Source organism: Hemibagrus wyckioides, linkage group LG20 (genome assembly GCF_019097595.1).
Source record: "Hemibagrus wyckioides isolate EC202008001 linkage group LG20, SWU_Hwy_1.0, whole genome shotgun sequence".
Classification (NCBI taxonomy): domain Eukaryota; kingdom Metazoa; phylum Chordata; class Actinopteri; order Siluriformes; family Bagridae; genus Hemibagrus; species Hemibagrus wyckioides.
This window is the reverse complement of record NC_080729.1, coordinates 10,964,084-10,979,353: the sequence shown is the minus strand read 5'-3', so window position 1 is coordinate 10,979,353 and position 15,270 is coordinate 10,964,084. Positions and strand designations below refer to the sequence as shown.

The following is a 15,270-nucleotide window of genomic DNA, read 5'->3' as shown; positions in this document are numbered from 1 at the left end:
CACTGTGTTACTTTATAACTGCATACATTGTTTACAGCTTTTTACATTTTGAATTTCATTGTATATTCATTGTTCATTGTATATTGCTGCTTAAAGTACTCTTTATGCACAATAAACTTGAAGTACATAATATGTCTGAACATCTCATTCTAGGTTTATTCTCCCCTTTGCTCTTATAATGACTTCCACTCTTCCAGGAAGGCTTTCCATTAGATTTTGGATTGTGACTGTGGGGACTTGTCCATTTAGCCACAAGAGCATTGGGAGGTCAGGCACTGGTGTCAGGCAAGGAAACTGTGCGTCAGCATTCCTGTTCATCCAAAATATATTCACTGGGGTTGAGGTCAGGCTCTGTGCAGGCCACTCAAGTTTTTCCAAGCCAGCATTGACATGCTGGAACAGGTTTGGGCCTCTTAGTTACAAGGGGAAATTGTAATTCTACAGCATGCAAAGATATACTATACATTCTTCTAATTACATTTGGGGAAGAATCACATATAGGTGTGATGCTCAGGTGTCCATGAACCTTTTGCCATATAGTGCACACGGCACACAGGTTGTTTTGTTTTGTTTGTTTTTTTGCAGTTTTTTAAAATTGTCACCACACTCATCAAATCTGCAGTTCTAAGGAAATGGCAGTGTGTGTACTTTTGTGACTGTGTGCATGTTTATGAAGTGATTTGGAAAAGGGGACTTCTGGTTTAAAATTCATCACAAAATGGAAAGAGAGAATGTTTATAGTAAAAGCAACAGACTAAAGTGGTATATTGTGCTTTTTTCTTGTTGGAGGCTGATAGTATGTCTACATATTATTTAGGATTGCAATATGGAGTTTGGTAGGTAACTTTGAACCTGACATTGTACAAGTGACATTAAAACAGATGGAAGGAAGTATAAGGAATGCAAAGCAGAGTCACTTACGTACACAGTGACAATGAGTTGATGCAATAAAGCATCTGGAAGTCATACATTGCATTGACACTTAAATGGCATTTAGCAAAGCTGTTAATGTAAGGTTAATGAAAATAATAGTTGGTAAATGTCAAGTGCTGTTCCAGGCTCTTCTTCTTTTTGTCTCAACACCATAATTAGGGGTTAAGAGGGAAATTACTTCTATTGCATCTTCTGTTGTATTGTTTGTGTAAATTTGAGTGTGGTACAGTCAAGGTTAAAATATAATAAAGAGTGGGTTGCGCATGTCTAAGAAGCTGTGTGTGTCTGTGTTCAAATCAACTGTTCTTGTTGACTTGCCCTTGCCATTTACACCTGATACTATTTATTAATCGTTCCCATCTGGGACGCCCAAGAGATGAAGTCAGCATGACTGTCGACCTCCACAGCATTACTGTTCCAGGAGATTTGAGGACCCCATTTCTTTTCAAGTACCCAAAAATACAATTACATTCACTTTAATGTGACATAACCAGCCATTTGCTTACCTCGGGTAACTAGTCATCAAGCTGATAGTCAGAGAGAGTATAGAAGTACTGGGAGAGTAGGTGATGGAGGCATTATGTGTTTGTAATAGCTGTCTGTCCACCCAACCACCCAAGGTTATTTTTTTTAGTGGAGGTAGATGAATATAGGACTCGAATTACACTATATGACAAAAAGTACATGGACACTTGACCATGATAATCTTGCTTGTTGAACATTCTTTTCCAACCAATGAGTTGGTCCCCCATTTGCTGCTATAACACTGATTTTGGACAAGAAGGCCTAACAGTGTTCCAGTTCAGCCAAAAGGTATTTAGTGGGGTTTATGTTCAAGTGTTGTTCACACCAACCTTGGAAAAGCATGACTTTATGGACCTTGCTTTGTGACCAACTGAACCTTTTAATGTATGGTTGTATAAATTTTTTTTTTCAGTGCATTGTAAATTGCTCTGCCCCCTGCTGTAGCCTTTACTACTTGTGGTACCAATGTAAAGCCTGCACCTTTTGATCGAAAGTTCACTATGGTACTGTGGTGAGAGAGAATTCTGTGCTTTATAGGTCACTAGTAATAGATTATAAGCAATGTGAGAGTTGACTGGGAACCCATGCAGTGTGGATAAGACAGGAGTGTTGTGTTGTTTGTTTAAATCAGTAAAATGGCAAAGTGCATATATTATGTTTAAGGCACATTTGAATTGAGATGTGATAATGGTCTGAAATAGCTTCAGAAATAAATAGCTTCTGTTAAATTATGAGTGAGCCCTTCTTTGTTCTGATGAACCCCTACTGAATCTAGGATGAACACAACTGCTGTTCTTCTTCTGACTTATTAAAATGAATATTGATGTCTCCAATAATTAATGCTTTGTCTAGAGAAACAACTAGGTTTGAAATGAAATCTGCAAATTCACAGAGGAATTCAGAATATGGCCCTGGGGTTCTGTAAATCGTACTTAGTGGAATTGAATTGTTAGATTTATTTTTTGTGGCTACATATGTTAGTTTAAAGAATTCCAAATGTGTTCAGTTTTGTCTAGGTTTTTGAGTGATGCCTAGATTACCATAATAAATAACTGCAACACCTCCTCCCCTGCCTGTTAGGTGTGGCAAATGTATATAACTGTGTCTGGGCTGACTAGCTTCATTTAATACTACATACTCATTTGGTTTAACCCATGTTTAATACTTCAAGGATTGTGGTAATTGGGTTAAATGATGCAGAAGTATGTTGCTCTCTAAGGGAGAAATGGTCTATTGGGATTTTAAGCAGTATAGTTAAGGTTACTGTTCCAGTAGGATTCAGCCTCTCCTGCCTTCACACTTTTACACACTTTATAGAGAAAGGTTTTTTTTTTTGTTCTCTGTGTAAATACATTTAACCTTGAGTATTGTGGTCCATTATAACTACAAAGAATGATTAATCACAGGACATAGTGCACTTTTGTTATTGTTAATTCCACTTGTGGCGTGAAGAACTTTTTGTTTTCCTCTTTGATTTCACAGCAGAGGCTCCCAAAGCAGACATAGAATATCTACTGACCTAAAAACTGTACAATTACTATTGTTTTTTATAAGCATGCAGGAACATTCTGCACATTATTTTAATTGGAATCCAGGTTTTGACACCTGGCATTCTTCCTTTTCACCAGAGGATAAGAATTGGTCTATTTCAGTCTCATGCTATTTTTCACCTATTTTCACCTTCTATTGCACACACTCATCATCCCTATCCTCACCCCGTTGTGTCTTGTGTGTCCCTCAGGGCAGATGCTTAGATGATTCATAGGTTATTGTTGCATGACACACATACAATCATGAATTTATCTCAAGCTGATTGCAGTTCCTTGTTCTTGAGCTAATGACTCATTCTGTAAGGATTATATAGAGGCAAGAGCAACTGAATGGTATGGTAGAGATAGATTTCTTGTAAATATCTTCTTCCTTTCATTTTCTGTCTCTCTGTCTGCCTGCATGTGTAAAGATTTCTACATATATTATAGTATAGGTAGATATCTAAAAAAAATATTTGTGATAGCTCTAATTTTTCCGTCTCATGTTTATCAACAGATTAGTCGAGTCCTGAAGCCTGGAGGTCGTTTTGTGTCAGTGACCTTTGCGCAGCCGCACTTCCGGAAGAAATTGTATGCTCGCCAAGAGTACAGCTGGTCCATCAACCACTATCACTATGGTGACAGCTTCCACTACTTTCTTTACGTTCTCACCAAAGGGGAGGAGCTTAGCCCAGAAGATGCTGCATTGGAGAGGAAGGTGCTTTCCCAGATGAAGGACCAGCCCACTGTGGTCACATTTCAGGAAGTTGAAAATGAGGACTTTCTCAATAACATTGGCCTATAAAAGCCTGCAACACTGAGCTAGCCAACAGATACCAAGACTAATGGTGTTTTTATTTGATAGTTATTTCTGGGTTTTTTTAAATGTTTTTACTCTGTATTAATGTGGCAATGTTTGTTTTGTCAGTATATGATTAGAAAATTCTCAGGTCCTTGAAATCTGAATGTTTTTCAGGTTTGTATAAATGCAGTGTCTAAGGACATGAGTTATTGTATGAGGCAAGTTGAGGCATAATTTTCTTCCTTTTGCCATCATAATATTTTATACAGTGATGTCAGTAGGAATTTTAATGAATTATGCCAGTTTCTTAAAAATTTCTTTTTTTATTTAAAATAATCGGGAAAAATATTCTTCTCCTTTCCCCTGCCTCCCTCTATTTCATGATCTCTTTATGCCTTTTTCTTCCAATGTCTATATGCTGTTATATGGCTATAAAATAGGCTGAACCCATTTGACATATTTACATTCATACAGAGACAGCCCTGTCATAGATTAATCCCCAAAAACAAACCGTTTTATTTGCTATTTTCAGGAAACACATCCCATTGTAAATGAGGTTTAAATATTGTACTGGCCACCAGGACTTGGTGACAGTCATTAATAAACCAGAAATCATTTATTTTTAATTTTGCTCTGAAATCTAATTACTAGCTATTTTTAAAGGCTGGAAAAAGGTGCCCACATTTCAGAGCTTCCTGTGATGTACTGCAGAACAGAGCAGGATTGCAAAGTTTAATCTCATTTTTTAATCGGAAGAGATGTTACTTTTAACAGACTTTTAATGTGATAAAACAGTGTTTTTATGATACAAGCTCAGTTAGTGTAACTTGGTAATATTGAAACTGAAACTTCGATTTCTTCATGGGACTTTTTGTATTGCATCACTTTATTTTTAATGTACAGTTAATAATCTGTAAAATCTTCTATTCTGAGGACATTTTTTAAAATGAAATATTAGAAATTCTATTTTTATCTTTCTGGTATATCAAGGTGTATAAAATAACCTTTATTACAATATGAAAAGTATAATCACCTTGAGCACATCCCTATTTCCCTCTCAACCATGCAAGTGTGGAAGAGTGTCTCAGTTGGTTCTAAACACGCTATATGTTGTGTGTGACCTTAAATCATGACTAATCATTGGGGTAATTAACCGTGTTATACTGTAACACTTAATGTTCATTTGTTAGTTAAGAACAGTACTGAGGTGCATGTCGGCAAAATGCTATGATTTGCTAATAAATGCTATTGATTTGCGTAATAAATATTTTAGCTGTGCCGAGCAGTTCAGCAGTCAGAGATGTGTGATGGTTCATTAAGCTGCATAAAGGCCTTTTCATGTTCTGTTCAGCAGCATTGAGCTATGGTGCTGTATCAGGTGAGCGGCCGGTATTATGTATCAGCTGATCCTGTCGGTTTCCCTACTAACTCACCTGGCTGCACTGGTGCCTTGAATTAGGGGATGGGGTGGAACATAATGTCCAATCTGCTTGGGAAAGCTGATATGAGGGTCATAGAGTGAGATGAGCATGCTCTTGTTACCACCAGCCACAGTACTAATTTTGTATTTACCCAGCTCCCTGCTCCTGACTGAGCTCATGTGAAGGGCTTCATAGAGAGTTGATGAGTAGAAAACAAAAATATGATACATTAAAATTCAATATTTTGTACATTTTTCTAGTTGCATTGAATGTTAACCTTTGTAAAGAATGATCTGTGCAGAAAAAGCTGATTTCATCAAATGAGAAGTAAGGAAGATTTGGAAATAAATCAAAGAATTGAAAAACAAATGTAGACAAGCCTGGATTTGCCAAGCATCAACTGCCTAAATGTCTGTTTTTCAGGAAATTTGATGAGATGTTTAAAGTCCTTCCATTGAGAAAAATGTCTCATTGTTTAAAGACCTGATATTTTGTCAAATATTTTTGTGTTCAGTACTGAAATGTGATCCACTTTTTTTTTCTTGCAGTTTCAGTGTATGTGCATTTTATAAGGAGGCAGTCAGTCGTGTATATCCATTAAAATATATTAAATATCTTATTAGTTACAAACTATTCCTTTCTTTTTATTCATGTTTGCCTGGTGGACAAGAAGGTTTAATGACCAGAGAAAGAAAATAAATGCTACTTCCTACTTACTTTTACAAAACAAAATGTTAATTTGATATGTGTTAAACATAATGCCCTTCACAGTGGTGGGACCTCAGTGCTGTAAGCATATTGCATGCTTCAGAATCCCACTGCCTGCCTCACAACACACTGGCTTAAGCACAGTCTGGCTGTTGGTAGAACAATTTTTCTAGGCTGATTAAATTGTGTGCACAGTTTGCAGACATTGTGTATTGTGCTAGTATGAATGTGTTAGATAATGCAACCCTGAATTTTCTGCCAGTCTTTTTTTTCTTTTTTGCCATGCAGTATGTTAATCATCCTCTAGCCCTTTATCATTGTCAGACTCAACCCAGTACTGACATTATAATTCCAGCACCTTACAGCTATTGCATGATCACTTCATTACCTGTTTTTATTTCAGCTCAGTGTGTGGAAACTGGGCTGGCTTAATGAAAAACTCTAAGTCCAGTGCTTGTCAATAGTGAGAAATATTAGCCATACAGAATAACCAAAAAAGCCCATGTTTCTTCCCACCATTTATTAATTCACCAAGTACAGTGAAAATGGCATCATAATATACAATGAATCATTCTCAGAATGCGATTACATTTTTGTTGCTTCTTTGCTTCATAAAACAATGCGAGTTGTTGAAAAGTTGGTTTCATGCACAACAAACCATAATCAATTTCTTTATAAGAATGGTACAAAATAAACAGCAAAACGCATAGATATAATGCTCAGAAACTCATCAAATAACACCGTGTTATTTGAGGATAGTCGTAAACAGTGTAGTAGAATCTAAGGTCGCCATTTTCTAACAAATTAATCAATGAAGCTCAAGTCACAGTATACAATTTCTTAGTTATAGTAGTAACATTGATTTGTGCAAATAAACCCCGCAGCACATTCGGCATGTCCCTTTTAAGAGAGAGAGAGAGAGAGAAATAAAGACAAAAAGAAGTCCCATGTCTGATACTAAACAACCCTTTCAGGTGTGCTATCTTCTCATACCTTTCAGAGATACAAACATTTTTGTTGAATTTTAAGACAGTAAAATAGCAGAGGCTATATATAATAAATATTAGATGCAAAAAAATATAAAAGTGACATAAAAAATGTGCCATGACTGATGCTGTATTCATATCATTGTGGGAAAATTTTTGCATGGACATTGACCTGAATTAAGTGTTGTTCTCATACCTTTTTCATCCTGTGCTATTAGAGTGAATGACAAAGATTCAAATATACTTTAACTCTTCTGTGCACTGACCTTAAAAGAAAACACAAATTTTGGAAGCTTTTATGGTAATAAACTCCAACAACCTGTACGGTCATTTAGTTAACCTGAATGTCAGCTTAAAAATTAATTTGTCTGTGTAATAGAAGCCTATATATGTATAGTTTCCTAAGTGATGCTAGCTTTACATGCTACCTGTTTGCATTGTAGTCAGAGGGGAGGTCAAATGGGTCTGACGGCTGCACCACTTGCTACCATTTAAATAAATTGAGCCACACCAATTCTGACCTCAAATTACATATAGGTCTATTTATGTAATACTTATGGAAATCGTATATAAAAGAATGAATCGTTTCTAGCTTATTTAGATGATCATGGTGATTGTGCAGCCTTTTTAAACAAGTACCTTCCAGTATTAGAAACTATAGAACAACTAAAAGGCCAATAAAGACATTTCATTACATAGCCATTCATTTTTGTACCAAACATTCTGCAACCTCGACGTTTTTCTATAGCTACATAACTGAGTGGTGCTACCCCTTAGTCTGGCTTTGCCCCTCCCTTTGCCACCCCATGTTTACAAACCTGGATATACAACTATATGCAGCTCCATCGACAGTGCAGGAGTCATTAAATCATGCGCTACGTTGATTTTCCGCAGTAATGTGAATACGGCACAAAAGTTATGACGTCAACTGCATTGGCACCGAAGATAAAGGTTCATGCAAAGAAGTGGAGAAACAGAACTCAATTTTTTTTTTTGACAGCGCCATTTATCTTTTTAAAAGATAAAATTAACTTGAGGTTTAATTACATTGGGCCATTGTATAGGCCATTATCTATTATTCCCGTAGAGTCTGTTTTTTCCATTGTGTAAAATTTAATGCACACCCAACATGGTCCCTTGATGCGGGATCGCGCGCCATCACCACGAAAATCGGGCAATAATACCTTATCAACACGAATTGTCTACGAAGGCTATACAGTTAAAGATATTAACATCGCACCATCCACTGGGTCGTGTGATTTTCAAATGTCTTGGCGTGTGTGTGTGTGTGTGTGTGTGTTAGACTACTATAAACAGCTCTAGCAGCAGCTGGAATGCACTCTACACTGTGAGCAGGGGCGCAGGTGCTGTTTCAGTTCACACCCGTCGCTTTTCACTTTTTTTGAAGCGCAAATGGGCTACAGGCTTAAAGATAAGTCTTTCGATTTTTAGATACTGTACAAACACGATAATAAAGCTCGAGATGTGCTTTGTCCTGCGCGCTCTAAGGTCAGTGCTTATACGGCGCATGTTGGAAGAAAATGGTCGTGAAGTGATGGCAGGTCCGTCCACCGTGGAAAGCGGCGGCAGAGGTCGTTAATGGAGCCACATGGGAACCCGCGGCAGCGTCGATGACTTTCTGCGCAGCTACGCTTTTATTTAGACCTTTTAAAAATATATATATATATATATATAAATCGGCTTTTCGTTTTGTCGAATGTCCGGCGAATGCCGAATGAATCTCATCGTCGCCATCTCTCTCTAGTTACGCTTCTGTCGCCCTTTTGGCAGCGCGTCGTCTCTCTCCGTCCTCTCTCATTCACGCACAGCCGACCACTGCTTCAAACCGGTGATGTTTTAAAAATTAAATGTCTGCGAGGCGTCGCTTGAGCTTTAGACGCCCGGTGACGCTTTGTCCGTCATTCCCTTCAACACCTCGTCTATTCGGTCGTCCTCGATGACCACTGTAAAGGAAAAAAGATAAAGAGATTAATGTTGTTATTATTACTATGCAGTCGGTTTGTTCATGTTGCCATACTTCGCCAGGCACAAAACCCGCAAAAACAATTCACCATGCGCTGTTCTCTTCTGAAGGATATTCTTTTAACCTTGATAAATACTAACTTAATTTGTCTCACTTTTACTAACACATGCAAACCTCGAAAAGCATTGTCTCACGTTTCCTCTGGAAGTAAAAAATGAAACGCTTTTTTTATGTAAACGAATCAGTGCGTAAAGGTTGCATGTCTCCTATAGATCATGTTTTCAATCACCTGTCATGAAAATATACAAACAGGTTCTTAGAATAACCATCGGCTTAATGTTGCCAATAATAAAGCACGGATGTTTACACACAGAGAACTACAATATCTATAAGCTCGTCCTCACCTCTCTTTGCTCTGCCTATCTGGCCGAGTTTTGGGGGTCTTTTCGCCTGCGACGCCCCGAAAAACGAGCTTGTGTCTTGCAGCCCGCAGCTGAAGGACATCTGGCTGACGTCGTTGTCCGCTCCGTAGCCGCTCATCTTCCCCTCGTTGTACGGCAGTACCTCGGACATGATGATACAGGAGTTCGAACTGAATAGCAGACGACAGAAACAGACGCAAGCCCAGTTCAAGTAGTAGATCAAATCCTGCGAATATCCGTGAAACCGAGTAGTTTAAGAGCGCAGGGTGTTTTTTCGGGCGCGCGCGAAAGCGGTCAGTGCGTCCTGGCGGAAAGCAGCTGGAGAAAGAGCGCAAAGTGTAAGCGATGTGTGTTTGTGTGTGTGTGCTGTAGGATGGGGGAGATCCCGCGATCATAAAGGAAACCCAGGCGGAACAGTGAAGTCATCCGTCCGGGTTTTAACTGTGTGTGTGTATATGTAAGTGTGGGGGAGAGAGAGGCGGGGGGGGAGAGAGAGGAGCACGGTTGACACCTTCAGGCGAAGCGAGAAAGTACAGGAAGAACACGAGTGTGTCTCACTGTATTCACACGCGGTGATGAAAAATGAAAACCATCTGTATCTGTACGCGCATTTCCATTAGTTACATTTACATTTAGTGGCTCGAGTTTAAAAATGTTCACACATAATGGCTTGAGCTACGTCACTTCACAAAATCACATTTGATTGACATGGCGTTACAGTACAGAAGGGAAACTTGCAGTACTCTGCTGGGCTCATAACATTCATTAATGGAAGTAATATTATCATTCGTTTTATGTCCATATAAACCGTTTACACTAACAGCTTAGTTTTCCGACCTTTCTTGTTTTTCTGGACATTATCACACATTTATGATCATATATCTACCTTTCATCGTCTATCAGAAACATGGTCTAGAGTGAAAAATTTCTGAAGACTTTTTCTCTTTAAAACACAATATGATATAAGCTAACTCACGTGTTGGACAGCAAGTAGTAAAGCTATTTGAATCAATTAACTTGTAACTATTTTCCAACCCATTAGTGCTGATAAACAATTGTATACCCTTAGTATACACAATACATTGATCAGCCCATTTTTTTTGCATTGTGTATATTTATAATGTCTGATAACATAGTAGTCTTTGTGCATGTGTGTACATGCATGTGTCCAAAAAGAACTCCAGTAATCTAAACAACTGTATAGATCTTCACTATCCTTGAGTTATACAACACAAGGTCCACTGGAGGTGGAAGACCCCACATATTTAGTTATACATCAGTGGCTTACCCTGAACTTTAATAATGTGACCCTCGACTTCAGCATGTGTTCTGGTCAAAGATGAGCAGAAATTGTCTTGCACAAAAACAATGGTGTTACTGCAGCTCTCACAAAAATAATTACCTGTTTTTAGCAAAATTACCATTATTTCATTTCAAATAAAATCTACTTCATTTAAATGATAAAATACTGGATACATAAAACAACTCAAACCTTTGCTCATTTCTTTTCAGCAAATTTTACTTGTTTTGTTTCATGCAAAAGAGCTTAAATAAAACTATGTATGTAAATGTAAACACTGAGAGGCCTACCTCAGTATACTGTGGCTACTTGCTGTCAAGATTGCTATGGTAGCACTTGCTGCCCATTTTCACTTTATGGGCCTGTGTTTAAGCACTGCTAGTGTGTTGAGGTACATTACCATTGGGGTAGCTGAGTCTTCTGTCCTAAACCCTTTTCTCTACATGAGCCATTTTTTCCCTCCATCATGATTTATTCCTCAGCTTCCACAGCCCCAGGCAGTCTTACTATTAATGAACTGGATGTGCCGAACCTATTCAGGAACCAGACAGGAGGGTCTGACAATGTATCTCTAGTCACACCTAAACAATGTGCTAGCCAACTAGCCCAGTATTCACAGTCATTTTTGTTCTATCACAACGCATTGTTCTAGACTCAAAATTTCTTTCTTTGTTTGTAACCCATAAAGTAAAAAAATAACCTGCCTCAGTGACTAAAAACCTGTTGCACCATCATTTAAATTCTGTACAATTTGCACTGCAACTTTATTGCTATTTGCATATACTATATATATATAAAATAGATTGTGATTAGCACTTATAACAGTGAACATTCCATCCCAGCTTTAAAGAAATGTAAGAATTCAGTATAAAAATGATAAAGTTTAAAACTTTGATAAATATAAAATGTATATTTATCTCTAGAGAGCAAGCCAGAGGCAGTGGTGCAAGAAAAAGCTCTCTGAGATGGTATGAGGAAGAAACCTTAAAAGGAACCAGACTCAAAAGAGAACCCTTCCTCATCTGCATGACACTGGAGAGTGTGAAGAAATAATTCCCTTTCCATACCTGTACAGTATAAAGTCAAGTGCAGTTGTGTAATTTGTGAATTCATTATAGTTTTAAAAAAATCCCTTCTGCTGAAGCTATCAAATGTTCAATGACCAGAGACTTGAGTGCAAAACCAAACCATGGCAACTGCAGTCCAAATAGTTTCCATTGCTTCCAAGTGGCACTATCCACAGCAATCCCATGTATCTCCAGGCTGTTTTTGTAATCTAAATATGTTAAACAGGGTAGAGCTGTGTTCATTGTAAATCCCCCTGCACGCAATTGTGTTTGGACAGCATCAAACTATGAGGTCTCATAGTTAAAATGGCAGATCAGATCAGTCCTGCTGATATGAAGACCAAAGAGCAGCCTATGCAGCTTTGAAATTTTATAGAAAAGAAAAGATGGACAAAGTTATTAAAACATCAGCAAAGAATCACTATTCAAGGTACTAGCAAATAGCCTGCACCTTTTGGTCAACATAAAATAAAAGACCAAAAGTTTGTCCAAGTACTGCAGTGCGAGACTATTCAGTGTTTTGTAGGTCAACATTTTTTAATCAATTTGACTGGGAGCCAGTGTAGTGTGGATAAGATAGGTGGCATGTGGTCAACATTTTCTACAACACTGTGTAATGCCCAACTCTTCCTCTGGCAGTTAGATGCAGCTGATGTATATAACTAGCTTCATTTAATGCTTCATTTAATGATACTCATTTGGTTTAATCCATGTTGTACTTATAGATCAATATTATAACATCCTTCTCATGTGATGAGCACATTTCTGTATTCAGACCTCATACATGCCAATCCACTATTCAGGCAGTTATCTGAGAAATACATTGAGTTCTCAGTTACACATGAACTCCCATTAAACAGAATTGCTATGTAATGGTAACATCATCTATGAGCTTTGTTAAATTCATTAGAACAAAGTGGAAAATATATAGTACATCACAGACAATACCAAAATAAGGCCAAAATGGGGCAAGAAAAGCAATTGTCTAGAGAAGTGTCTAAGAGTCCAGTATACAAAGATCAGTGATTGAAATAGTGGATCATGTGCAGATCGTTTTTAATGTGACTAAAGTTAAGTAATTTGGTCTAAAGCCAAGCATAATCTTTTTTTAACTAGTGTATGTATCACTGCTCTAAAATAGGCCTTAAAGTATTTAATAAACTTCTCATCTAGGAGGTGGATGGGGTTAAGCTTCCATGTCAGAGATTGGTAAATAGGTCGGAGTCACAACAAAGATACAGTGACAGGCGAGTGGTCTTATCAAGTTACAGGGCCTATTTCAGATTTGTCAGCCAGACAAATCATGTGAATTGAGAAAAATAATATGTATTCAATTCTTAAAGCTGTCTGATGAGGGTGAGAATAAAATGTGAAAGTTTTAGCTGTTCAATTAAAAAATCTCCAGATATCAATCAGGCCAAGTTCCAATCAGGATAAATGATGAATGATGATAATTTCTGGAGCTGTGACAGCTGCTGGAAATTTATCCATCACCTTAGTAAGGTAGCAGTTCAAGTCACCTTCCAGTATCAATTTCTTACTATTTTGTTCTTATTATTGTGTCTTACTAGTGTGTTATTTGTTTAAAATCTGCACAAAATAAACCATCATGTACAACAATCCTGGCATATTGAAAGATAAAATAAAAATGGTAAAGTTTAAAGTTAAGTTACTATTTATCCCTAACATTTATCCCTAATGAGCAAGCTGGAGGCGATGGTGGCAAGAACAGTCTCCCTGAGATGATATGAGGAAGAAACCTTGAAAGGAACCTGGCTCAAATGGGAACCCATCATCATTTGGGTGACACTGGACAGTAAATGATGTAAATGTAAATAATGTCCTTTAACAGTTTATAGTCACGAGACACCCAAGAGCTCCTGAGGAACTAATAGATTAGTGTAATTTCTGAGTTCATTATAGAAAGCCAGAGGCGGAGGCAGTGGTGCAAGGTTTTTACAGCTTTGCACAATTTTACAAAATGGCTGGACAACTGTATGAAAATAATTTAAACCATATAGTGAGGAGCTCCAGAGAACACATTTCACCAGTTTCAGAGCATCACATCATCCCCCAAAACTGACATCTATAATTTAGATAATGTTATACCCTGACTGTCATGAGGGCAATTAGTACATGAATAGAAGACAGAGCGCAGGCCTGTTTATTCAATCATAATGAAAAAAGAACTGCAACGTGCAGTCATTTTCACGTGTGTGCATGCACACACACACACAGCTCAGCAAGATGTTGTCAAATTAGGTTGCTCTGCTTGCCACCACCAGATCTCTGCTCAGAATATTACCCTCACTGCAAGACACAGAGTATAAATGGAACAATGTTGCATGCTCATTCATGCAATTACCCATGCCTCCCAAACTTTGCTCTCCTTTTACAAGCAGAGCTCAACCACACCAACTCTGCCACTGATAAGTATTAAGACCTTTTCATACTTTGTGGAAACATGTTCCTTGATGGTTGTATTTGGCTCCATTCATACTTCCCTTGATTCATGTCCATGCTGATGAAAAACAACCAATAGCATGATGCTGCCTGCTCCATACTTCACCTTAGACATGTTCTTGTTGTTGATAGGACCTGATTTTCACCAAACTTTGCCCTACTGTTGAATCCCAAAGTTTTTTTTCTCATGAGACCTAAGAATCTTTTTCAGCTTCTATACTGCCATTGTTCCATAAAGGCCTGATTGATGGAGTATTTCTGAGATATCCCTCCTTCTTTTAGGTTATCCCATCTCTGTGGAGGACTCTGGATGCTCTGCTAAAGCGGCCATTGATTTCTTGGTCACCTCCCGTAACAAGGGCTGTTCTAGCCAAGTTACTGAGTTTGAACAGGTCTAGGAAGAGTCATGGTAGTAATAAACTTCTTCCATTTCACAATGATGGAGCTTATTGTGCTCCTGGGGACATGGCTATGAATCACTGTATGTAGCATTATTCTTCTTCTAAAACCTTGGACAATGCAGAACTGAAACAGGTTTCTCTGAAATCTACCTTGCAAACTTTGGTGGCTGGATAATTCAAGTGCCTGTGTGGCTGAACCAAGGGTTTCTTTCCAAACAGACCTAAAAGCCCAATAGTTTGATATATAAGCTTAATATCCAGTATCACAGAGACCTATGTAAGCTCTTTGTGCACTATAAAACAACAAAAAAATACACTACAGGAACATCTGATTATTATTTGGGGTTGATCAGAATCACTCCATTACTGACAAGTATATGATAATTATTTCTGAACATGAGTGTGGAAATCAGCAGTGATAGATGATGTAACTATTACAGAGCAATTTTGTTTAATGGGAGTTCATGTGTAACTGAGAACCTTAATGCATTTCTCAGATAACTGCCTGAATAGTGGATTGGCATGTATGAGGTCTGAATACAGACATGTGCAGCTCATCACATGAGAAGGATGTTATAACATTGATCTATATGTACAACATGGATTAAACCAATGAGTATCATTAAATGAAGCATTAAATGAAGCTTGAATGAAGCTAGTCCTCCCAGATTGTTATATACATCAGTCGCATCTAACTGGCAGAAGAAGAGTTGGGCATTACACAAAAGA

At 37.9% G+C, this 15,270-nt stretch overlaps 2 protein-coding genes across 2 annotated transcripts in view; one reads left to right on the top strand and one right to left on the bottom strand.

Moving 5' to 3' along the window:
• Nucleotides 1-5,833, top strand: part of ece2a (endothelin converting enzyme 2a) — a 73,449-nt gene extending 67,616 nt beyond the window's left edge. Inside the window, exon 3 of the mRNA XM_058417847.1 lies at nucleotides 3,505-5,833. Coding sequence (XP_058273830.1) covers nucleotides 3,505-3,792 — 288 coding nt within the window. The 3' untranslated portion in view covers nucleotides 3,793-5,833. The remainder of the gene's footprint in view (nucleotides 1-3,504) is intronic.
• A 590-nt stretch (nucleotides 5,834-6,423) lies between these two features.
• camk2n1a (calcium/calmodulin-dependent protein kinase II inhibitor 1a) lies at nucleotides 6,424-9,756 on the bottom strand. Its single transcript, XM_058372804.1, has 2 exons — nucleotides 9,293-9,756; nucleotides 6,424-8,868 (listed from the first exon to the last, which is right to left on the bottom strand). The coding sequence occupies exons 1-2, from the start codon at nucleotides 9,459-9,461 to the stop codon at nucleotides 8,798-8,800; spliced, it is 240 nt and encodes a 79-aa protein (XP_058228787.1). The 5' UTR covers nucleotides 9,462-9,756; the 3' UTR covers nucleotides 6,424-8,797.
• Between the last annotated feature and the right edge of the window lie 5,514 nt (nucleotides 9,757-15,270).

What these genes read in the sequence shown, in the direction of transcription:
- camk2n1a (XM_058372804.1), bottom strand. Translation starts at nt 9,461, where the DNA reads ATGTCCGAGGTACTGCCGTACAACGAGGGGAAGATGAGCGGCTACGGA. An exon ending in GATAGGCAGAGCAAAGAGAG is followed by an intron (nt 8,869 to 9,292) that starts GTGAGGACGAGC and finishes TTTCCTTTACAG; the next exon opens with TGGTCATCGAGGACGACCGA.